General features: G+C 45.7%; 1 protein-coding gene across 1 annotated transcript in view; it reads right to left on the reverse strand.

Annotated features, from left to right (window-relative positions):
* The window catches only part of LOC308116387 (polypeptide N-acetylgalactosaminyltransferase 18-like), an 83,503-nt gene that overhangs the window by 26,280 nt on the left and 31,124 nt on the right, over positions 1 to 26,099 (reverse strand). The window contains exons 2-6 of the mRNA XM_080474556.1: positions 13,277 to 13,484; positions 13,023 to 13,189; positions 9,010 to 9,196; positions 4,657 to 4,854; positions 137 to 251 (exon numbers count right to left, since the gene is read on the reverse strand). Of these exons, the coding sequence (XP_080330682.1) occupies positions 137 to 251; positions 4,657 to 4,854; positions 9,010 to 9,196; positions 13,023 to 13,189; positions 13,277 to 13,484 (875 nt within the window). The remainder of the gene's footprint in view (positions 1 to 136; positions 252 to 4,656; positions 4,855 to 9,009; positions 9,197 to 13,022; positions 13,190 to 13,276; positions 13,485 to 26,099) is intronic.

Here is a 26,099-nt window from a genome sequence, read left to right on the forward strand (position 1 = left end):
ATTTTCCCCTCCCCCGCTCCCTCAGAGGATATTCCCCCCGTTCTCATTCGCCTGTCCTCGGGTGTTTGGATCACTGTGGATAAAGGTGAGTTAGAGAATCGCAGGCGTGTATTTGTTGAGTCTTCAGCAGTCTCACCCTGATGCCGAGCTCCACGTTCTCCCCGCCGTAGATCTCCATGCCCTCGTCCAGCAGGCCAATCTCCTCGAAGTAGCGCCGGTCGACCACGAAGCAGCCAATCAGAGCAGGACTCCTGAGACAGACGGCAGACAAACCTGTCAGTCTGACACCCGTTGACACGGCAACCATTTCTACTGAAGACCCTAAACCTCTCTGGTGTTCGGAGCGTCCGTTCATTCAGCGTTGACCTCGAACGCAGCATCTCCTCCCAAAACGTGAGGTTCTGATTGTCGTCAACACAAGAGGCTGAAGTCATAAATCAGAACCCTGTTACATTTAGCAGTTAGCCGCTAACTGCTAACAGGACTAGTATAACCTTTGACCCCCATGAGATGTTTGTGTCTTTCATCTTTGTTTTGGAGCTGCTCCACCAATGTTTTTCCTTTTTTCGTCTGAACAAAAGATGGCGACGCTTTCTCTATGCTCTCGCTACGATTGACAGTTCGTGCGGCCAATCAATACTCGCCTAACATCTGCAGTTAAAATCTCTCCTGTTCTCTCTGACGGGAAGTTGTGGTATGAAACAAAGCGCCATGTTTGATTTGTTTTTCCTCATACATTTTAAGAATCATTTTAAAGACAATTTGAGGGAAACTGGATTCCTGACAACACCGGGATCAAGTCTTTATCGTCACGGTCTCATGTCGTATAACAGAAGACAGGAAGTGGATCACTGTCCATGTCGGTGCAAATAGTAAAAACACACGTTTATCACGACTGTCGGTGGGAATCAGTTCAGAATCCCTCAAACTTAAAAAAGTCACTGGAAATGAAGAGCAGCGCGTTGAGGAAGGTTTTTCTGCGACGGCAGAGAGCAGGGCTGTTAAAAATAGAATGAAATGGGAACCGTGTGCAGAGAATGAAGAGAGTGCGATGTACTTGTTTACTGCACATGGCTCAGCATGAAAAAAGAAAAACTGTGTTTTGGCGCCGAGTCGAGCTTCTGCTTTAAAATCTGCCCCTGAATGAATAAATGAGCCTGGCCTTCCTGTGGGGCGGCTTTTTAAAATAATAATAATAATTATAGGCTTTTAAACTGTCAAGTAATGAAAAACTGATAGTAATACCAAAGCAACACTTTTTACAAATGAAGTTTTTTATAGAGAAAATGAAAGGATTTCTGTTTTCCAGCTGAAAAGATACTGAAATGTTCATGTTTTTGTACATGTTTGAAAACTGCTGACTACATGAAACTTTATTAGCTGTTCGCCTCATTCGAAAGGTTCAAGGTGTTTTGTGGCTCCAGTTAAATTTCATTTGATGTAAAATCACGAAAATGTCTCTTTCAGTCGTAAAGGTTGCAGACCTCAGGTCTTAGTGTATAAAGTTTAATCTGAAGTGGAAGTACATCAAACTCTGCTTGGTTTAAAGAGGTGTAGATTAATGTTACAGCTCCGGACTTCAATGCAGGAAATCTCATTTTATTAGAGATTTAATATCCTGATGAGAAACAAACAATACATCCAAACCCATCGTTCAGATTAATAACTCAGAAAAATGCTTGTTTCCGTAAAATAAAGACTCAATTCTCTGGGAAAAAACCCTGAAATATTGCTTGTGCGTGGACTAAACTCTTAAGTGGTCCTTGAGGGGAAACCGGGCGGAGAGAAGCTCTTAACAAGACGGGCTGTTTACCTTCCAGAGTTACAATATCGAGCAGGAGACGTCCTCTCGTCTTAGTCTGGATCTATAAACACGCAGACATTGATTTGCTTTCCATAAAACACCAAAAACAGACACGTTGTCCTCCGACCCACATCAGAACACAGAAATCCATACCCGTCACGTCCACTGGGTTTTTCCTCTGCGCTGGTATTGGACATCTGGCTCAATTACATGCACAGCAGAGCTTCAAGAACTGGGCCAAGAAGCAGAACGTGAACCGAAATGTTCAGGGGGATCGTAAATAATCACGGCGACGCTTAGATACATATATACATATATACATATACTGAAACATATACTGTAGTTTTCATGATCTGGAGAGCAAAGTCATCAAACGTTACAAACCTGCTGGAAAATCAAACTGAACGCTGGACTGAACCAAATACACTGGACTGAACCAAATACACTGGACTGAACCAAATACACCGGACTGAACCAAATACGCTGGACTGAACCAAATAAACTGGACTGAACCAAATACGCTGGACTGAACCAAATACGCTGGACTGAACCAAATACACTGGACTTAACCAAATAAACTGGACTGAACCAAATAAACTGGACTGAACGAAATACGCTGGACTGAACCAAATACACTGGACTGAACCAAATAAACTGGACTGAACCAAATACGCTGGACTGAACCAAATACGCTGGACTGAACCAAATACACTGGACTGAACCAAATATGCTGGACTGAACCAAATAAACTGGACTGAACCAAATACACTGGACTGAACCAAATATGCTGGACTGAACCAAATAAACTGGACTGAACCAAATAAACTGGACTGAATCAAATACGCTGGACTGAACCAAATAAACTGGACTGAACCAAATAAACTGGACTGAACCAAATACGCTGGACTGAACCAAATAAACTGGACTGAACCAAATACACAGGACTAAACCAAATATGCTGGACTGAACCAAATAAACTGGACTGAACCAAATACGCTGAGACTGAACCAAATACGCTGGACTGAACCAAATATGCTGGACTGAACCAAATAAACTGGACTGACCCAAATATGCTGGACTGAACCAAATACGCTGGACTGAACCAAATAAACTGGACTGAACCAAATATGCTGGACTGAACCAAATACGCTGGACTGAACCAAATACGCTGAGACTGAACCAAATAAACTGGACTGAACCAAATATGCTGGACTGAACCAAATAAACTGGACTGAACCAAATACGCTGGACTGAACCAAATACGCTGGACTGAACCAAATACACTGGACTGAACCAAATACGCTGGACTGAACCAAATACGCTGAGACTGAACCAAATATGCTGGACTGAACCAAATACGCTGGACTGAAGAGGATATGACTCCAACTGAATGGCTTCACAAAGAAAAACAAACAAATCAGGGAGAAGCTCCACCAGAAGCAGGAAACTCATCATATCATCAGATCTCTTTGTTGGATCAGGTTAAAGACGTGACGTCTGTTTAGGTTACGCTCACATTTTATTAGTAGTTCAGGAAGAGTAAAGGTTTAAATGATTGTATTCTTTCTCCCCTCGGCTTTAAAAGCTGGATCCACATGTTAATGTTCTGCGTGGAGACGCTTCGGCCCCCAGGTTGGTACCGGTGACAATAAACTGACACGACATTTACCAGAATTTACATCCATAATTATTCGGGGGGATTAGTGCTGAAGAAATTCTAATGTAAAAATAATGAGCTTAGTAAGTGATCTTATCAAAGGCTTCCAGTGAAATCAGCAGTGATTAAAAACTGTTGTTACACTTCGTTTACGCTATCGGAACCTTTCTTCTAGTCATATTAGAGCTCATTCCTTTGAATAGATTTAAAGAGACTTGGAGTGGTGGTGGTGGCTTTATTTTCCAGGATCGGTCACATTCACACACAAACAAGCAGACTCGGGCGGGGGAGGGGCGGAGCTTTCACACCAGGGGGAACTGACGCTACACCACAACGTTTCCGGTAAAAAATGCTTCAGTTTTGCATTTTTTCTGAAAAGATTTCAAATGTACATTTATACAGCAACGACAGAGGCTGTGAAAATTATGTAGTTTTCATGTTGGTCCACTAGTAGGTGCTGTTGTTTTTGAAATGGTTTAGTTGGGTCCTGTTGTACTCTATCATTGTAAGAGCGCTTTGAGATGTTTGTTGATGTGATTTAGCGCTTTACAAATAAATTTGAATTGAATTGAATTAATGAAGTCACACACACACACACACACACACACACACACACACACACACACACACACACACACACACACACACACACACACACACACACACACACACACACACACACACACACACACACACACACACACACACACACACACACACACACACACACACACACACACACAGCAGAGAACAATGAGTTCTAAACATTAACAACAGGAGAACATTCTAGTGAACAGACCACCAAGTTGGACTGTTATTACAGTGACTGTCAAAATAAAACTACCAAGTTGGACTGTTATTACAGTGACTGTCAAAATAAAACTACCAAGTTTGACTGTTATTGCAGTGACTGTCAAAATAAAACTACCAAGTTGGATTATAATCACGGTGACTGTCAAAATAAAAGTAAATGTTAAATGGACTTCACTTATATAGCGCCTTTTTGCTGAGAGCAGCCCCAAAGCGTGATTCATCACATTCACACACCATTGGAGGCTGCAGCCGTGCAAGACGCTCCAACTCCAAAGGGAGCAGTTTGGGGTTCAGTGTCTTGCCCAACAACACTTCAGCATGTCGGCAGGCAGAGATGGCAGAGATGGGAATTGATAATAAAAGGTACAATGTTCTGGTTTACCTGATGGGGGCAGTGTGGTTCCGTTGCGTCCACCAGGACTTGGGGGGGTTGAGGTAGCGACACCACAGTTCCCAGTCGAAGCCCTGAGCGGACAGCGGGTACTCCTCTACCTCAAACGTGTCGTACTTGATGTTGTCAAAAGAGGGCGACACCACGCGGGTCCGGTCCTCCTTTATCCGCTGCAGGATCGGTTCTGCCCTGTAGGGGGCAGAGAGAGATGAGTTCAACCAGAGAAAGACGGGTTCAACCTGAGAGACGAGTTCAACCAGAGAGAGAGAGACGAGTTCAACCAGAGAGAGAGAGACGAGTTCAACCAGAGAGAGAGAGACGAGTTAAACCAGAGAGAGAGAGACTAGTTCAACCAGAGAGAGAGAGACGAGTTCAACTAGAGAGACGAGTTCAACCAGAGAGAGAGACGAGTTCAACCAGAGAGAGAGAGACTAGTTCAACCAGAGAGAGAGACGAGTTCAACCAGAGAGAGAGAGACGAGTTCAACCAGAGAGAGAGAGACGAGTTAAACCAGAGAGAGAGAGACGAGTACAACCAGAGAGAGAGAGACGAGTTCAACCAGAGAGAGAGAGACGAGTACAACCAGAGAGAGAGAGACGAGTTCAACCAGAGAGAGAGAGACTAGTTCAACCAGAGAGAGAGAGACGAGTTCAACCAGAGAGAGAGAGACGAGTACAACCAGAGAGAGAGAGACTAGTTCAACCAGAGAGAGAGAGACTAGTTCAACCAGAGAGAGAGAGACGAGTACAACCAGAGAGAGAGAGACGAGTTCAACCAGAGAGAGAGACGAGTTCAACCAGAGAGAGAGAGACTAGTTCAACCAGAGAGAGAGAGACGAGTTCAACTAGAGAGACGAGTTCAACTAGAGTTACGAGTTCAACTAGAGAGACGAGTTCAACCAGAGAGAGAGAGACTAGTTCAACCAGAGAGAGAGACGAGTTCAACTAGAGAGATGAGTTCAACCAGACAGAGAGATGAGTTCAACTAGAGAGACGAGTTCAACCAGAGAGAGAGACGAGTTCAACCAGAGAGACGAGTTCAACCACAGAGAGAGACGAGTTCAACCAGAGAGACGAGTTCAACCAGAGTAAAACGAGTTGTAAACAACCGCACACAGCTGTAAAGATTGAACACTAAACTATCAGCAGGTTCTAAAAATGATTTGTTGTTAAATGTTTTGCTTTTGAAGTCATAAAAACTGAAACAATCAAAGTGTCTCGTCTCTTCTGAGATAAAATACATCGACATTAAAACACAACAAGCAGCAGCAGACCAACATCTGGAAACATGCTGATCCTTTTCCTCCCTGATCTACAGGAGACGTGACGGACGAGTCTGGTTCTGCAGCTTTCTCTTCCTCTGAGTCCGGTTCTGCAGGAAGTTTAGCGTTTTCACTGGTTGCCATGTCAACGGCCGGCACTTCCTCCTGATAAACCAGGATTATTTTTAAACCTGTGAATTAATTCGTCTCTGTGAGAACTTCCTGTTTCCAACTCTTCGTCTAACAACTTGTTTACTTGGAGTGACACACACACACACACACACACACACACACACACACACACACACACACACACACACACACACACACACACACACACACACACACACACACACACACACACACACTGACGCTGGTAACATGTTGGACCCTGTAATTACGTGTGTTTGACTTGGAATCGTCAAACAGTGCAGATAATTGCAACGTACGGTCGAGGCAATTATGTAGATCGAGCAGTCGGCGCTTTGTGGCTAATTATACGCCAATTTCTCAATTTCTACAAAAAGAAATCTATAATCTGAACGATGGTGGGCGAGGATCAGGAGAGGAGGACAGTGTGTTCGTTACCGAGATACGGTCAGAAGTTATCCAGAACTTTGAGAGATTCTCCACGACACAGTTCCATCACGACTGGCCTCAGCTCAGCTCGTTCTCCATCACAATACGGCGCCACCTTGATGTGGGCGGAGTCATCGGAGCTTTTCCAGGCTGTGACCAAGTCGTCCCAGTGATAGAATCTGTCTCCCCTGCTGTGGTGTTTCAGTTTCAATGGTTCCCCTGTTAACTGATGACTTCTGTCAGCAGCTGTTTGCAGCGGTTGATGTTAGAATAAGACAAACAAACACTGTGATACTTTGAACATGAATGGGAATGTGGTTAAACGGCGTTTGTCAGGACAGCGGGTTTCTGCTGTGACGAGGGAAGCTGGTCACCAGTTAACAGGGAAACCAGTTAATCCGAAACACCGGTGGCAGCTGTGGCTGACCATCAGCTCCCGATACTCGTAGCATCGCTCTAGCTCCTGAGCCCTCTGGTCAGCTTGGAGCTGGTTGCTGTAGAATGCTCTGGTCGGCTCGTAGCGGGTTGCTCTAGAATGCTCTGGTCAGCTCGTAGCGCGCCGCTCTAGAATGCTCTGGTCGGCTCGTAGCGGGTCGCTCTAGAATGCTCTGGGCGGCTCGTAGCGGGTCGCTCTAGAATGCTCTGGTCGGCTCGTAGCGGGTCGCTCTAGAATGCTCTGGTCGACTCGTAGCGTGTCGCTCTAGAATTCTCTGGTCGGCTCGTAGCGGGTCGCTCTAGCTCCTGAATGCTCTGGTCGCCACCAGGTTGATTTCTGTGCTTCATCTCTGTTCCTGAAGTTGCAATCAAGTTTTCAAAATGGTGGTTAGCTGTTATGAACGAGCCGCTCTCCGTACTCATCTAGTGTCCTCACTTCCTGGTGACCTGCTGTCTGCTGACACCACGTTGCCGGTTCGACTCTCTGGGAACCTCGGTGGAGGAGGTTCTAGGAAAGTACCAGGAATCAGGTTCTGACACGAAGTGGAAAAGACTAAAGACTGAGTGGAGTCGAGTCGCTTCATTAGCACCAACCAGAAGTGACCAAACAGCAGTTCTACACTCCAGCTGAGATTCAGGAACGATTCCACTTGTTAGAGACGATGGCGACACGAGGGAGGCGGGCGGTCGAGTTCTCAGAGCGACCGTGTGTGAAGAGAACGAGTGAGAGTGTGAGAGAGGGGTGGAGGAGTGATGGACCTCCACTAATGTGAATCACAGTGGCTTGTGTGTGTGTGTGTGTGTGTGTGTGTGTGTGTGTGTGTGTGTGTGTCAGCTGCAGTGTTTCCAGGAGCTGTGGTGTCGGAACCGCCAACTTTCTCGTGTCACATAAAGAAAACTTGCTTCCTTCCAGAGAAGCTGAGACGCAGCCGGACGGCGGCGTTACGAATCTCCTCCGCCGCCTCGTCGCCACGACAGATTAAACACAACCAGCTACGCTAATGCGGCCGCTAATTAACTGCTGCTCCGGTTACTCACGCTACATAATGGATTCCGCCGACATGCTCATCCTGACACAACACATGCTCCGTGTTATTGTGCTGCTGCGAGAGCGCCGCTGCGAGTAAATGAAAATCATTAAAATGCAAATGAATGCAACACGATGTTGAGCGGTCTTATCAGATTATTTGCTGCGACGAGGAGCGCTGCTCTGAAAACGGAGCGTGATGAAATAATGTCCAGGACAGAAATGTCATCTCTCTGCAGACGTCCTCGCTGAAACTCTTTATACAGCTTTAGCTTCCTGCTCTTTGCCCCCGTCGTACGTTTAGCACACCTGCTAGTGAACGCCAGGAAATAACATCGGTTAAACAGGAAGTGAGAGCTTCACGAAGGATTTCTGTTTTTTTATAAAGCAACAGTACAGTTACATGTTTAGCATTAGCCATTGGCTACATGTTTAGCTGGTGGCTACATGTTTAGCCGGTGGCTACATGTTTAGCATTAGCTGGTGGCTACATGTTTAGCTGGTGAGTATATGTTTAGCATTTCCGGTGGCTACATGTTTAGCTGGTGAGTATATGTTTAGCCGGTGAGTACAGGTTTAGCCGGTGAGTACATGTTTAGCATTAGCCATTGGCTACATGTTTAGCCGGTGGCTACATGTTTAGCATTAGCCGGTGGCTACATGTTTAGCTGATGAGTACATGTTTAGCGTTTTAATGCATTCTGGGTTAATAGTTTTTTTTCTAAAAGTTTGCTAAACTACATACATACAAACCAATAAATACACACAGACAAAATATAACATTTGCCCCAAATTATATTGGCGAGAGTAACAAAAGACTCGAGGTGAGAGAAGCAGATTTCCCAAAGCAGTGAGGTCACCACAAAGACGATGCGTTTCCGTTGAAACGTCCCATAACAAGGGCCTCAGACTGTGTGTACGTCCTTCAGCAGGTACAAAATAGTAGTAGTGAAAGTACACAGTTGAGCTTCTCAGCCATCATGTGTTCACAGTGAACTACAAACTCAGACCAGCAGGCGTCAGAGAATCAAAGTCTGCTCACCAGCCCGTGTTGAACTCCACGTGAGCGTCGAACAGGGCGACCACGGGGGCCGACGCCGCCCTCCACCCGCTCACCCTGGAGCGGATCAGCCCCTCCTGCTTGTCGTGGCGAACTACCTTGACGAAGCCGGCACCGCGCAGAGCGTTGGTCTCGTCCACGAAGCTCTGCAGATGGTCCTTCAGCTCCACTGCACAGGAAACACACAAAACTCATTACAGAAAAAATCGACAGAAACTCGCTCAGAAGAGCGAACAGCCTCAGAGTGTGTGTGTGTGTGTGTTTGTATTGCTATCGTTAAGTGGACCTTGATAGCAGGGACCACAAACATTACGGGGACCTTAAATATTGTGAAGACGAAAACCGAGGCCCTTACAAAAATAGGCCTTTAAAATGAACCTCGAAACCATTTAGAAAACCTGAAAAAATTATAACTTTCGTAAATATGGATACAGATTAATTTCTTCCCAGTCTGTGTGTCAGTCGTCACTAACATCTCCTCACAAATACATCTCTAAAGTATGGTCAGTATCCACGATCATCAGTCAACAGTCCCTTTTGGATTCGTTACGAGTTTAATTTTTTCTACCAAAAAGATAACTTTCTTCCACAAAGAAAACGGGTCTCATAAACCATACATACCTGTGTGTGTGTGTGTGTGTGTGTGTGTGTGTGTGTGTGTGTGTGTGTGTGTGTGTGTGTGTGTGTGTGTGTTTGTGTGTGTGTGTGTGTGTGTGGGTTGATTTTAGTATATCCATTTTTCTTTAACAACTGATTTGGTTTGGCTCAACCTTCCTGCCGGCTAATAGCATTTTGTTGGCACACCTTGTTTCAGCGTGGGCTCTCATAAAAGCACATCATCCATATGCTGCTGCAATCACACTCATTTCATAAACGCTCCAAGCAAGCCTGAGATACAAAGCAATTAAATGAACACAAGCCCAAGGTGGAGGGGCGAATGTGCCGAATGTGCATTAAGCCAAAAGCTAAAAACATCGAAGGCCATGTGGAGGGTGGGGGGGTTGGGTATTGGGGTGGTAATTAGCTGAGGTGGTGGAGCAACAACACGGATCAGTGGACTGTGTGAACCAGGTAGTTAAACACCACCAGATCAAATTATACAGAATAGTACCTGTTAGTGGTCTCCTATTTGTCCCTCCTATCTCCAACTAGTCCCTCCTATCTCCTACTAGTCCCTCCTATCTCCTAACAGTCCCTCCTATCTCCTACTAGTCCCTCCTATCTCCTAACAGTCCCTCCTATCTCCAACTAGTCCCTCCTATCTCCTTTCCTATCCACTTCTCCTTAACCCCTGAAGTGTTTAAGTGGCGACCATGATAAGGAGCGCTGGAATTCTCACTAAGCTAAGGAAAGGAGGCTCAATGCTTCCTTTAGAACCTCCTTTAGCCTAGGAACCACTGATGCTTCCTTTACCAAAGGAGACCAGCTCATGTTCCCCCACAATTCCTTGCGGCGACAACATTTAAAGGGACCCGCTCATCGCAGCGTTCAGGGAAACTCAGGATGACTGAAAAAGGAGCAGATCATGTAAGTTTCCAAAGCAATAATCTGCTTAGAACAACTTGAGATCATCTAGAACCCAGATCCCAACTAGGAATGTTCTGGATGTAGTAGAACCAACACAGTAAAGTTCAGTTTTAGTGCAGCCTATTCTCACTCTGATTGGTTCTTTATTCACCTGCCAGCCGTTTCCCTTTAGTTCCTCTTTTCCTTTCATTTACATTCAAACCTTCAGATATTTGACTTTATATCAGAGGTTAGAACCTCAGAGGAACGTGAGAGGAACCACCTTTATACTGCTTTTTATCACATTTGGAGTTTTTTCACCACAGCAGACGTCACTAATCTTCACCACCATCGGATTATTATAACGCCACCTAGTGGAAGTGCGGTTTGATAGTCAAAACAACGTGATCGCCTTTCCTTAACTCCTTTAGGAAGCCTCCTAACACCTTTCCTTAACTCCTTTAGGAAGCCTCCTAACACCTTTCCTTAACTCCTTTAGGAAGCCTCCTAACACCTTTGGTTTCGGATGATGTCACGGGGTGAAGGAAAGGTGGATAGGAAAGGACATAGTAAAGGAGAAAGGAAAAACTATTCAGAATCACCCCAAGATTTTAAAGACCCCAAACCGAGTCAACACCAACACTTTAAGGACAAAGACTGATTCAAGACCAGGACATGATGAGAATCGCTGTCTTAGATTTCTGACGTCTCTCGTTTACAGACGAGTTCTTCCGCTGTCACAGAATTTAGTTCCAGATCTACACGAGATCAGAGGAGTCGACTGTCAGATGATGAACAGACTCAGAAGACGATGCACCGAGTGTCTCCCGTCTGTTCTGCTGATCCTGATGGAGGCTGAGGACAGGAAGTGGCTCAGATCCACGTTGTGATTTCTCGGAGTTGTAATCCTGCCTGCAGGCTGCCGCTGCCTTCCTCCTCTGTTTATTATGAGCATCAGGCCTGATTCTCCGTCTCTCTTTCCCTTTTAATGAGCCACAGTTCGCCGCTGACCTGGAAGAAAGATGGGCTCATTTAGAACCAGGCTGGGGAGTACCAGGAGAGCACCTCGTTGTGTTAGCGTGCGCCCCAGATTCTTTCCAAACACGCACACGCAAAACAACCAAGTCATTAAATCAAGCGCACCTCCAGTTAGCCAATTAGCCCGGACTGCCAACGATGTGACCAAACTGATTAAATAACAGGAAGTGTGTTTCCCTTCGGTCTGTGGAGAAGAACTGATGTGGACCGCCTCACAGCAGGTCTGAGCTGGGACCAGGACCAGAGCGATCAGAGTTCAAGACCAGGACCAGAACGTTTAGAGCACAAGACCAGCACCAGAACGATCAGAGTCCAAGATCATGACCAGAACGTTCAAAGTCCAAGACCAGGACTCTAAAGGACCAAGACCAAGTCAAGTGCAAGACCAGAGTTAATCCGTCCGAGGCTCAATGTTTAATGTCATCACGTCCTGCCAAGTGAAAGAATTACCTTCATAAGAACTCTTTCAGCGCCACCGCTGGCAGCCTCTCTCAGCTCTTCTCTTCTTTAACACAAGACCATCGATCAGAGTTTAGAGGCTCAAGCTCCAATGCAGGTCAGAGACCAGGAAGATGAAAACAATCAGTTCAACTGACATTAACCAAACCTGATGCATCACCAGTGCTCATCATAACAATTCTGCAGGAAGTGAGATTAAAGGTTCCCTTTGTGTGTCACAATCACACGGAGGTAATTCATGTTGAAAGCAGACGATGAAAGAGAAAGGCTCGGGGAAAGTGTGGGATCATTAACGCAGCGTATTGATCGCCAGCGGTGTAATTATGACAAATGAGGGTGGGCCGAGGCTACGAGAGGCAACAGTGGAAAAACCTGCCACAGTCATTATGTGCTGCTACAGGACAGTAAAATAAAGAGGAGTGTCGGAGACACACACCGGTGTTACGGAAAGTTCAGTCACTTCTCCAGCTCGTCCTCCGCTTCAACACTTTAACACAGAATATCATTTTATGGTTTTATTGAACAGTTTGACCATTCAAAGAGTCGTCAGCTGGTATTCTCACGTATCCAGTCTCCCTTTGAGCAGATTAATATCCCTGAGGACCTGTGGGGGCAGTGTGGAGCAGATTAATATACCTGATGACCTGTGGGGGCAGTGTGGAGCAGTATAGCTCACGTGTGACCAGATAGAGGAACAAATAAGAATCAGAAATAAGGTTCTTTAGAGGAAACCTCATGTGAACGTGTAGAATAATAAACCACAGATTTAGAAACTATAACAACACTTCACAGTGTAAAAGTTCACGAGCTATGTCGTCTTTACTTGTTGTTTTGCTTCAGACAAAGTTATTTGGGAGGAAGTTGGTAAGATGTTTTGGTTCTAAAGGCTGGAGCTCAATGAGGACGGTAACATTTCTTCACACTGAGGCTGAACAGGCGAACAGACGTTGTCGTTCTAAATATAATCTCCAGAAGGAGTCTGAGATTCTTACGGCTGTTGCTGTGGTCGTCCACCAGGATGATCTCCTTGAGCAGCTGAGCCGGAGTCCTCTGGATGGCCGTGTGGACGGAGCGCAGCAGCACCGACAGCGCCTCGTTGACGAAGATGAAGATGATGCTGAGCTGAGGAAGGTCCGATGAGTACGAAATGTTCCTGCAGCTGGGGGCAGAGCACAGACGTTGGTTTTCCGTTGGATTTATCCCATAATTCCAGCTGGAGGAAACGTTCCCCACGCAGAAGACTCACCCGTCCGGACGCAGGTCCGGGATCGGCCGTGTGAGCGACACGCGGTCGCTAAGGTAACCGTTGTAGCCGTAGTACCGAAACTTCTTGAGGGCGACCCGTCGACTCTCGGGGCCGAGGTCGTGACCCCAGCGGCTGAAGAGAGCGTTGGCCGGGTCCGAGGCCGAGTCCGAGGGCGCCGCCGCATCTTCACCGTCCCTCTGAGGAGCTTCTGAGGACGGAGAGGGAAACATAGGTTAGTGGATGTTCACACACCAGCTGACGATCACATGACCGCCAGCTGATGACCAGCTGACCTCCAGGTGACCTGAGGAGACGTTTGGGTCAAAATTCATCTGGAGGTTCTATGCATGTTGCAATAAACCCGACTCCTCCAACTGATCCACAAACAAGCTGCATTAAATGGACTGTACTGTACGAGTACTGTTTGACGGAACCAGTACAGTTTGATGGAACCAGTAATGTTTGACGGAACCAGTACAGTTTGATGGAACCAGTAATGTTTGACGGAACCAGTAATGTTTGATGGAACCAGTAATGTTTGACGGAACAGTACTGTTTGACGGAACCAGTAATGTTTGACGGAACCAGTAATGACAGGAGACTCATTAATGTTCAACGTGTTCTTCCAAAGACAAAGTTCCATCATCCAAACATGACAAAGGTCGTTGCAAAAACCAACTTGCCTGAAAAGAAGAAATCAGAATACTAATGAAGGAACTGAATCAGAGCAGAGAAGGGACTGGAACACCACTGGATGTTAGGAGGCACTTTGAAACTCAGAGGTTCTCCGGTTAAAAACACGACAATCCAACTGTGCAGCTTCTTAACACGACGCTGTGGAGAGGTTTGACTGATGGACTTCCTCCAGAGTGAGCGCTCGGCACACGAGGGCTAAAAGAGTCATTCCAGCAGCAATCGCAGGAAAGCACAGAAACTAAATGTGACTCCAACTCGCGGGGACTTTCATTGTCGTGAATAATGAGTCATTCTGGCAGAACGTTCCTGCAGAGGTGGACGCCAAGTGGCTCACACGCCCGAGGACTTTTCTTCTTCTTCCTTCGGTGGATGTTTTCCTTTGTTGGACAGAAGCAGAATGAGGCGGCGAGGAGGGAGATGACACACACTGAATGTCCGATCAGCCGGGTTGATTTCCTTTCATATGATCTTTAAACATCACACATTCTCCGTATTCTCTTCATTTTAATGGTAAACCTTCAATAAAACCATTTGAAATTCCATTCTGTGGTAAACTGTGGAAGTGGTGAGAGCAGGAAGGTTCCTGGGTTCTAGTGTTCTGTGTGTTGAAGTGTTGAAGTGTGTGATGAAGAAAACACACCTCAGATAATACAAAGACCCCGTTTACACGTTTCCAGTAGAAACACAGCGCTTATGTGTTTTTATTTCAGAAAGATTTCACCATGTTTTAAAAAATGCTGAAAACTATGTAGTTCCCATGTTCGTCCACTAGTTGGTGCTGTTGTTTGTTTTAGTAATGAAGCCACACACACACACACACACACACACACACACACACACACACACACACACACACACACACACACACACACACACACACACACACACACACACACACACACACACACACACACACACACACACACACACAGCAGAGAACAAGGACACAAATGAAATGAAATCAAAAAACTGTCCTAACTGAAAGAGACATTAATAACTTCCTTTCTACAAAGTTTATTTCATGAAGTAACAGACGACTAATTTTCAGTAACTTGCCGAAAAACACCTGACGACTGAATAAAGATCCAGTTTCTTTTATTTAAAGAAAAAAAACCTTTTCCACATGAAACGGTCGGCTGGAGGCCGTTTTAATGGGTCGAAGAATGAAGACTGTCAGAAACTTCCTGTTGAGACGAGTCCAACGTGTCTTCGTCTTGTTTTGTTCGTTCTGAGCAGAACGACTGGAGGACTGAAGTGCCTCTTCTGGCTTCTTGAGCTTTTTTTTTTATCAGGCTGAAGAGACGAGCTCTGCTTCGTCCTCCACTAAAAACACGCTCAGCTTCAGGTTGTCTCACTTGAGCGTCTATTTTCAGTCATCGGCTTTTTACGTCCGCCGGAGCTTCTCGTTCAGGCATTACGGCGCCGTCTCCAGAGGGCAGGAGGGCAGGAGGGCAGATGTTTCCCAGAATGCCCCTGTGGAGGCTCCTCCATGTTCCAGCTGTGCAGAGACGTCAGGACGAGGGTCGTGTCCCTCTCCCGGTCCCACAAACTGCATGAATAATTCAGTCTGGCCTCCAGCTCCAGGGCATCGTCAGGGTGCTACTTAGCACTTGTGTGAGGAGATCTGCCGTCATCCCCATCTGTACAATCACAATTTTAAATATAAAGAGATATAAATATCTGTTTTTATATATATACTGTATATATATAACACTTTAGGAAAGAAGGAGAACACGTCACCAGAACTGGAAATCTTTTCAGGATCGTTACGTTTATCGAAATGTTCTCCAGAGTATCTCCGATGTAAATTGTCTAAATGACAGTGAAGTCAGTTCTCCATCTAGTTATGGAACGAGAACCAATATCAACCCTGCACTGTGTGGAAGGAACTGCGTGCAGATCCGCCGTCCGCGGTGTAAGAGGAGGCAGTCGGTGGAAACGTAATGCAGAAAGTATAGAAGAGCTTTAAACTGGCCTGAGGGGGGCGACAATGAGGCACAGCTGAGAACAATCAGGGGCCAACAGAACAAAGAACCCGAAGACTCGTCTGGAAACAAAATGCAATTCAGGTCAAAACGACCGAGTCACTTTTTTTTATTGATTTCAAGGCTTCGTTTAATTAACTACTTTACTTCTGGAACAACTGATGTAATTAAAACCAAAAACTGTTTGAATGGAGCTCCACATTTTCCTGTTTCCTTTACTGCATCGACCTGACCTGAGCCACACACACACACACACACACACACACACACACACACACACACACACACACACACCGTACTGCTGTGCACTCTGTGGACACATACACTGTGGACACATACACTGTGGACACACACTCTGTGGACACACACTCTGTGGACACACACTTGGCTGGGGCGTCTGTCTGCTCAGCTGTGGTGACGAACACACCAACACACCCCGATGAACAAAGAGAAAACCGATCTGAACGAGGTGAACGCTCCACTTTCCCTCGGTCTTTTTTTTCCTAAATCAAGAAATCCTCTCAATCGTGTGAAGCTGCATCAAAACGCAGAGAGGGAGGTTGGAGACCTGTTTGCGGGCGAATTGATTGCAGTTTGTATTTACCGGATAAACAACCGCTCCTTGGCAAATTAGAAAACAATTGTTTTTACAAATTGCAACTGAAGCCGAAGAAACACGACGATAATTACAGAAAGAATCACGACGGAGGAGAAAAACAGGCTGTTTGGTCTGAAGCACGAGAACAAAGAAGAACGAGGTTCATCAGTTTACCTCGATATATAGGAATTAACCTCGAGAAACAAGAATAGAAAAATAATGAGGCGAATGAGAATAAGCCTGAGGGCTGAGTGACAAAGGAGGAAGAGGAGGAAGAGGAGGAAGAGACAGAAAATTTCATCCTCAAGCATCTTTTAATGAGTTCACCTGAAGCGCATGAGCTCACACGTTTTTTAGCTTCACATTCATTCATTCATTCTCTCTAATAAAGACCTCTCCCTCCTCCCACCATATTTCACTGCATCATCTGCAAACTTCATTCTTCAACCAAGAAAATAAATTCACACCTTCAAAATACGAAAATGTTATACGAGATGAAAATGTCGATATTTTCACAAAAAATATTTGAAATGGAAAATGACTCCAATCTCCACCAAAAGATATTTTTAATAATAAAAAACAAAAAAAACTCAAAAAAACCTTCCGATGGAAAATCCAGTGAAATGTCCAGAAAACGTCTCCTGATGCATTCTGGGTATTTTAACTGACAGCGTGGTTTTGAGGCTAATGCTAGTTAGCTAGCCTCCATGGCAGCATCATGATAACAACAACAACAAGTGCTACCATATCTCGGTTCGGGTCTCAGCGTCACATTGTGTCGTTATTCTGAAGAAATTTGTGGAAATGATTTTGTTTTTCTTCCATCATTTTCTTGCTGGTTTGGCGGATTGGAGTCTTTTGCAGCATTTTGCTCACGAGCCTTACGTTGACACTCCGGCACCAGAGGGTCAGTGACGGGATCTTTCTGGGTCGCTTGGCGAAGAACGCATCGTTTCCTGTGTTATGAGAGTCCAACAGTTTGTGAATCTCTGACGAAAGGCCGTGAAGAAAAGAGTGAATTCTATTCTGCGTGTGAAGAAAAGCTGTGAACCCTGTGAGTGACGGAGCGGATCGTTAGCGCCGCAGCTGCTTCACTCTGAACAACAGGAACTCCGTCGTGTTTGTATTAACGTGTCATGTAAAGAAGTCGGTGGTGACAGAAGAACCACCGCCGGCGCAGCACAGCGCCGTCCGTCAAGCGGCTCGACGTGAGCGAGGCAGCTGGCAGCTCTGACTGGCAGCCGCAGGACCACGGCTTCCAGCAGGAAGGAGAATACTAAACTATTTGGAAGTGAACTGCGGACCAAAGCAACAAAAAGAGGAAAAGGCAGCGTCACAGTCTGGGTACAGAACGTATAAAAACCAGCGACTTCCTCGTCTTCGACGTGTGACTGACTTCACAAATCTACCGCCGGAGGAAGCGTCGGTTTTCTTCTTTCCCTCGTCACGTCGTCTAGATTCTGTCGGCTCCTGTTGAACAAAGAGGATCCACACTCTGACCAGCGTTGCCAGGTTGGGCAAGTCTCCCCCATATGAGGAGCCAAATTCTCGTACCTTTTTTACTTTATTTGGTTTATTTGGTGCAGTTCTGCGTTTATGTCGTCTTCTTCGTTACCTTCTCCAATGAAAGTTGGCCGAGAAGGATGTGTTTTTGTCTGAAATGTATTTTTTTTTCATTTAGGTTTGTATGTATGTATTTTATCAACTTTTAACAAAAACGTCAAACCCGAATTGCATGAAGTCTTCAGGGAGGATTTGTCATTATCCAGGGACCAATCATTAGATTTTGAAACCATAACAGTGAACTGTTTCTGAAAAAAAATAAATCAATTGTGAAACTGTGAAAATAAATCCCATTCATCTCCTTTCATCTCCTTTCATCTCCTTTCATCTCATCACATCTCGCATCAAATTTCCTCAAACTTTGTAGAAAGTACAACCCTAACACATCTCCCAGAATGCCTTGCTGCCTCTCCGTAACCTGCTCGCTGAGCCGTTTCCATGGTGACAAGTCACATTTCACACAGTGATGTAGCTACCTGACCTAGCTAGTTAGCAATGCTTTGAGCTCACGGCTATCATGTTAGCGATGCTAACTAGGTTCTGCAAACAAATGTGGCGTTGGCGAAGGTCTTCGCTCTACCGAGCGTAGCTCTAGATTCAATCTGGGCTGGTTGTTATTGAGGTGGGAGGTTTTACGTTGTTTGAACTGAAACAGTGAGTCAGATCAAATTATTAAAATATTATAACAAATGAAAGGTAACAGATTTAAACAGGACTTATACATACAGAGGTCATTAACGCCCCCCCCCCCCCAAATTCCACTTGCACCTTAAGGGAAGCAAGTGACCCGCCCACTAAAAACAAAACTCAAGGCAAAATAAATAAATATATACATTTTAAATAAAAAATAAAATAAACTAAATAAAAACTAAAGATAATAATGATCATAATGAATATATAAATAGATAATTGATAGAAAAGTAGAAAAATAATACAAGTATGAAAAATAAAATAGAAATGAGTGGACAGATAGGAGACGAGACGGAGGGATTCATCAGGGACGTCAGGCCTTCTCCTGCGCATGCTCTCGCTCTGGACTCGGATAACGTTCACACTGCAGTCTGATGGAGGTGGAGTTTAACCCCCCCCCCCCCAGCTTTCCTCACTTTGTTGACGGATGTTTTTAATGTTCTGTATTATTAGACTCCGTCCTCTGGAGAGCTCGGTATGGAAATAGACAATGGAAGGCTTCATGAGCAGCAGCGTCTCCAGCCTGGAGTTCAAACCTCTCCATGGGGGAGAAACGCTTCACGGACCTGCTGTCAAGGAAACGAACCAGTGATTTATTCTACATGTTTGAAGACCAGTCAGGACGATCCACAGTCTCACTTTCAGATCCGAGTAAAGAAGGTTTGCAAACGCTTGAAGGTCTTATGAAGACCTTCTTCTGCTCGATGTCGGGAAAGTGACTCTTTCAAATAGAGTTTTTACAGGTAAACACTCACACTGAACTTTAGTCAAACCAAATGTAAGAGCCGATAAAGCAGCAATGAGTTTTCCAGATCTGCTGCAGCTTCTAGAAAGTGTTCCGGTTCTCTCAACATTGACTCTGGATCACCTCAAAGCTGGCCAGGTTTCAACCCAGGATTCCCAGGATCCTGGATTCCTCCCAGAAGAGCCAATTATGGAGCCCAAAGTCTCTGATCTGCTGAAAGGTTTCGTCAACGTTAAAACAAAGCCCGAGGCAGTCGGTTGATCTACAGATTCTACGAGGCGTCTGCCTTTGGTTGAGCCTTTGACGACTTCAGAAGTAGAGAGATCGCAGACAACTCTCGGTGTCTCAACAGAAATATTCGACAGATACCCTCCAAACTCATCGGTTCAGCTCCGGGAATAGCGAATCAGCTTTGGTCCAACAATCAGGAATCAGCCGCACTGATTCACATGTGGGACATAAAGCTCCGCGTCAGCAGCTTCCTCTCTCCAGCGCCGTATGAATGGGACGCGAGCCCAATTTGCGAAACGCCACACGCAGATGTGAAAACATTTAATTACCCTCCGTCGGCTTTCAGCTCAGTCATCAGCTCGGCCTTGAAGGAAGCGCTCCCAGCAGGCTTTGCACTCGCAGCACAAACACGCCCCCTCACACCCGAGGATTTGAAAGAATTTGTTTTCACGGAGGCGAATCTCATTTCCTCTGCGAGCCGCGGCACATTATCTCTCTCCTGAAGCGTCCTTTTGTCTTCTGATATTTAAAGAGGCAAAAGGGAAAAGCCGCGGCGATTCATCAGCCTTTTGTTCCGACTCCCAAACCTTCAAATCGCACGACGTCTTCAGTTCACTTCCCAGCCGGTGAGGACTCGCTAAAAGAACTTCTCTGTTGTTTCTCTGCGAGTTCGATGGCGTCGCCACCGGCGGGAGATCGCACACGATTCAGTGGTAAAAAAACGTTCCCATTGGCAAACCCCCAGAGTGGAGGGCAGCGACGCTCAGTGGCGGCTCCGAGGTTCAGACAGAGCTGCCGACCAATCACAGCTTCAGACGATGAATTAAAGTTCACTTGGTGTTTTTCCTCCAGAGAACGAGGGAAGGAAACGACTCTGTGGAGCAATCCTGAAACGACTCTATGAATCAATCCTGAAACGACTCTGTGGAGCAATCCTGAAACGACTCTATGAATAAATCCTGAAACGACTCGGTGGAGCATTCCTGAAACGACTCTACGAATCAATCCTGAAACGACTTGGTGGATCTATACTGAAACGACTCTATGAATCAATCGTGAAACGACTCGGTGGATCAATCCTGAAACGACTCTATGAATCATTCCTGAAATGACTCTATGAATCATTCCTGAAACGACTCTATGAATCATTCCTGAAACGACTCGGTGGATCAACCCTGAAACGACTCAATGAATCAATTGTGAAACGACTCTATGAATCATTCCTGAAACGACTCGGTGGATCAATCCTGGAGACTCAAACCTGCAGTGACAGTTTAACAGTCACTGAGTCATGATTCACTGAAACACCACGAATATCAGCAGCATCCTGGAGCTAAATGATCACAAGAAATACCAGAAGTTTTCTCTACAAGATCTCCTTTCCTTGTCGCTCTCTGTCCTTTCCTTGTCGCTCTCTGTCCTTTCCTTGTCACTCTCTGTCCTTTCCTTGTCGCTCTCTGTCCTGTCCATGTCGCTCTCTGTCCCTTCCTTGTTGCTCTCTGTCCTATCCATGTCGCTCTCTGTCCTTTCCTTGTTTCCACTTTGAGCCTGAAGCTGTATCTTGGTTTTGGTGTTTCCAGTCTTGAAATCTGCACCAATTGATTCTATGTAGATAAAAAAACTGAAGAGTGAAAATGTTTGTTGATAAAGTGACTGACAGACTTTAAGAAGCTGGAGCGTCTCCTTGTGTCAGTCTCTCAGTGTTTCAGTGTTTGTGTCCACACGCTGTGTTTCAGCCTGACGCTCGGCTGCGTTTGGCTTCGGGGCGTCAGTCTGTTGAGCTTCCAGAAGATTCCTGCAGCTCTGTGACGGCCCAGCAGCCCAGCAGCTCAGAAACTCTGGGATTCTCTCTGCTTCTCTGTTTCCAGCCTCCATTTCCTCCCCCGGCGACAATCACCTCTGTAATCTTTAAGAACGTGGGCCCGGTCTGCTGGGAAGAGCAGCCAGAGCAGCTCGGTCTGATCTGCAGTGTCTGGGTGTGCTGCTCGCCCTCGTCTGGGAGTTTAACTCTTCTTCGTGAGAAAACCTCCTCGGCTCGTCTGATCAGATCTCCACAAACCGAGCAAACAAAATGCCACAAATGCAAATGTCTTGTTCGGAGGGTGAAAAAGCCCCTCCAGTCTGTTGTGCTGAATATTTGAACGTTCCGCTCGGCTGCAGACGTACGACGTTCCGAGGAAGTGATTCATTACCATAAAGACGACATTCTCCGGATCTAATTCATCTGTTCCCGAATCGGCAGGGTTTGTTGGATAAAAGGTCACAGAGGAGAACGGGACACTTCTTATGTTTCGGTTTGGGATCCAGAAGAGCTTTTTCATCACCAGTTGACTTTAACTAGAAAATAAATATCAGACTCTATTGTGTATATATATATATATATGTACAGAATATATATATTTATCGTGGTTTGTGTAACTTTTCATGTAAAACTCCTGACTGAAGTAAACCTGGGACGTTAACGGTCCTGTGAGAGGACGGGAATAACGACAGCTTAGTTTACTAAACTCTCACTTTTCATGAGTTTTATTTGTTCCACTCAGAGTTTGATGTATTTGAAAGTATTCCGGGGCTCCGTTTACACAGAAACGTTTTCGAGTGAAAAAAGAAAACCTCCGTAGCGTTTCGTCAGTTTACAGGACAGCGGTGCTCAAAGCGATGTAGTGCTTGTGTCAGGCCTGTAGGTGGCGCCTGGCGGTCCTGTGGGACTCCTTATCGATCATTCAGGTTGAAATAGAGGAAAGAAGAATGAATCCAGAAGGTTTCTGCAGGTTGTTCTCCTCACAGCGACCTTCGGTGAGAACAGTGCGACACTGTGGACTGATTCCAGATCAGGGTAATGAACTTTTTTCCCAGTGATTAAAAATAGTGGAAAACTTAAAAAAAAAAAGAAAGAAAAACCTTTATGGGTTTAAAACGACACTTTAAGCTGCATTATTCTCATTAAAAGTTACAGTCACTTCTTCTTTGGATCTTTCCTTCACCACTGCAGACAATTAACATCTGTGGGTTTGAATTCAAAGTCCTGTTCTTCAGACTTTACCAACCCAAAATGTCCAACCTGAGGTCCGGGACCCCTGTAGGGGGCGCCAGAGGTCACACAGGGGTCAGAGGTCACACAGAGGGATGGAAAGTCGAGTTTGAGGCAGACGGAGGAGCATCAGAAACATTTCAAACACATTATCATGATCTTCTCTTTCCTCCAAAGGCTTCTTGTAACGATCGCTGAGCGGAAAGACTGAAACACTCCATCGATCTGTGGGGCTCACATTACTGTGTACACACACACACACACACACACACACTTAGAATATACTACTTCGTCTGAAAAGGTTCTAGAATCACTGTCGTCATTATTGCCGTGATTTTCTGTTGGTCGGCATGGTGACAGCCAATCAGAGCAGAGCGGCCACCAGGGGGCGCCGTGAGGGTCACCGTGAAAATAAATACTGTAGGGCGGCTTGCGGAGGGCGTGGCGCCTGACAGGACGTGACACGATGAGTTCTCCTGTCGCCGTCCAACGTAGCATTAGCAACGTAGCTACGACGTCAACCATCGCTAACAAACAGAAAAACTGTGTCAACGTGAAGAAGAAGCAGAAGAAGAAGAAGAAGCAGAAGAAGAAGCAGAAGAAGAAGCAGAAGAAACAGAAGAAGAAGAAGAAGAAGCAGAAGAAGCAGAAGCAGAAGCAGCAGACGAAGAAAGTCTGGAGGAATCATCCAGCAGCAACACACCGACATCCATCCCCCGCAGCGCCAGAGGTCAAAGGTCGTCTGCTGCTTCAATGCTTCTCCCTGATTCCTCCTGTCGTCTCCGTCCCGGCGTATTAAACACGTCTCATTGGTCTCGGTCTTTAAGGACATATCGCTCCATCTTAAGGTCACGGCCGAAGCGCCCTCCGCTGGCAGAACAGAGTCGCTGCTCCAGGCCGGAACCAGAGCGTCTGTCTCGAACCCGAACCTCCACATCCTGACGCTCCAGAACGTTGGGAAACATCTGACACATCTGCTGCTCGCTGAGAAAAGCCACGCTGGGTTCCAGGCTCTGTTCTGCTACCAGTGATCTGAGTCCTGCTGACGGCAGCCGCCACCCAGTCCTCCGCCTCTCAGTCCCCCCAGTCCTCCGCCTCCCAGTCCTCCGCCACCCAGTCCTCCGCCTCCCAGTCCTCCGCCTCTCAGTCCTCCCAGTCCTCCGCCTCCCAGTCCTCCGCCTCTCATTCCTCTCAGTCCTCCGCCTCCCAGTCCTCCGCCTCCCAGTCCTCTGCCTCTCAGTCCTCCGCTCCGCCTCCCAGTCCTCCACCTCCCAGTCCTCCACCTCCCAGTCCTCCGCTCCGCCTCCCAGTCCTCCGCCTCCCAGTCCTCCGCTCCGCCGCTGATTCAGCAGGTCGTGGACGACAGCAGCGCTGAGCCGGCTGCTGAAGCGGTTTGTGGAGGACGATGAGTTTACTGGTGCCGTGTCACTGAAAGGGCGAAGCGACTCGGCGATATGATGAACAACGACAAGGTGACTCCTCCTCCTCCTCCTCCTCCTCCTCTTCCTCACTGGACACTCGTTTCTCCTGTGGGTGTTTTAATCACCTTTCTTCTCTGGAAAACTCATGAAACACTCTGAATACAAGACTGGAAAGAAGGCGAGAATTCCTTTTCTCGCTCTTCTTTCTTTCGTTTTTGCTTTTTGCTCTTTTCTCCCATTCTATTCTTCCTATTTCCTTTTCCCCAATTTTTTTCTCTTTTCCGGCTTTTCTTTCTTTCTCTACTTTACTTTCGTTCTTTTACTTTCTTTTGTTCCTTCCCCCTCCTTTTTCCCCAAAAGTCAAACTAAGTGAATCAACCCAACTCCGTTAAAAAATCCTACAAAAGTAAAATCGATGTGTTGAGCTCAACCTGCTAAGTGACTTTAGAAGCTGTGTGATCTTCTATGATTAAATGTGTTTTGTGGCTCCAGAAGAAATTTATTTGGTGGAAAATAACAAAAAGTTTCAGACCCTGGTCCGAGTGACGAGAGAAACCCAGAAGGTACTTCCTGTTTTTCTTTTCTAAAACATTCCTGGTTTCCTGTGAAACACATCAGGATCATCTGACACAGTCGAAGCTCTGCTGTGCGTCGATACAAACGCCACTCGTTTCCTTTATCATTTCAACACGAAAACCCTCCGACGTCCTCAAATATGTGGAAACAGCATCTTTGTTTGCTGCTGGGAAATGATTAAGTCGACATTCTGGAGGAAATTCATTTCCTGAAATTTCATCAACAAATCTGAGAGGAAACACAAGCCGAGAAAATTAATCAAATAGAAGTAAAGTCAACAACCCAAAGACCAACTTTAACACCAACAGAAACTTTTTGTCTGTTTATCATGAAATAAATCAGCTAAAATATGTTTCAACTCAAAATCGAAGAAAACTGCTGATCAGGAAAAAGTTCTCTGCTTTTGCAAATATTACATTTTAATATTGTGTCTAGCTGTTTTAGGCATAGCCGCTTGTAGCTGCCCTTGGCATCAAGAAGAAAGCGTGGAGCTCGACGGGTGCAAACGTTTCTTTTTCTTTTCTTTCATTGTTCTTCAGAACAGGCACCAGCACCAGCACCAGCACCGTACACCGTGAAACTGCAGGATGTTATGAACAAAAAATACATCAGTTCACTTATTTCATTACATTTCAATCTAACAATAATACACGGTGCCCGACTAATAATAACAAACAAAAAAGACGCGCTGTCATTGTTACACACCTCGCTTCGCCTACCAAGGGCTCAAAACACCGGTCCTCATTTCCTCACTGATCCCAACACTCCAACAGAGTTTGCCTTAAGCAAAAACACAGGGCAACACATGTATGTCACAGTTTAATTTAACGCGTTTCTGTGACATCTTTTGGGATTACCTACCGATTATGTTTTTGTAGCAGTCGCTCCTTGCGCGCTGCTGTCAAGGCCCGTCAGTCTCGGTGTGCGTCAACTGTCAAAACCCGCATGTGACGTCACAATTTGTAGGCAAGTTACAACCCGGAAACATGAATTGTCGGCGAGGTGAACCCCAGAACATGAATGACAACAAAACAAAAACAATACTGTAAGTGGCCACTTACACCGCTTTTAGCAGTTTTGACATTTTACCATTTTAACTCTTAGCAATTTAGCTGTTTTAGTGTATCAACTATTAAATCATTTTAGCTGATTAAGTATTTGAACTGCTTTAACATTTGAGCCGTTTTTACCTTTTAACAGTTTTAGCATTAGCTGTAGTTGCCTGAACGTTCTTTTTTTGTTCATGCGTTTAGCGGTTCTATTGACTTTAGCTGTTTCGTTCATTTC

The sequence above is a fragment of the Lipophrys pholis genome, assembly GCF_963383615.2.
Source record: "Lipophrys pholis genome assembly, chromosome: 11".
In the NCBI taxonomy this organism is placed as follows: Eukaryota; Metazoa; Chordata; class Actinopteri; order Blenniiformes; family Blenniidae; genus Lipophrys; species Lipophrys pholis.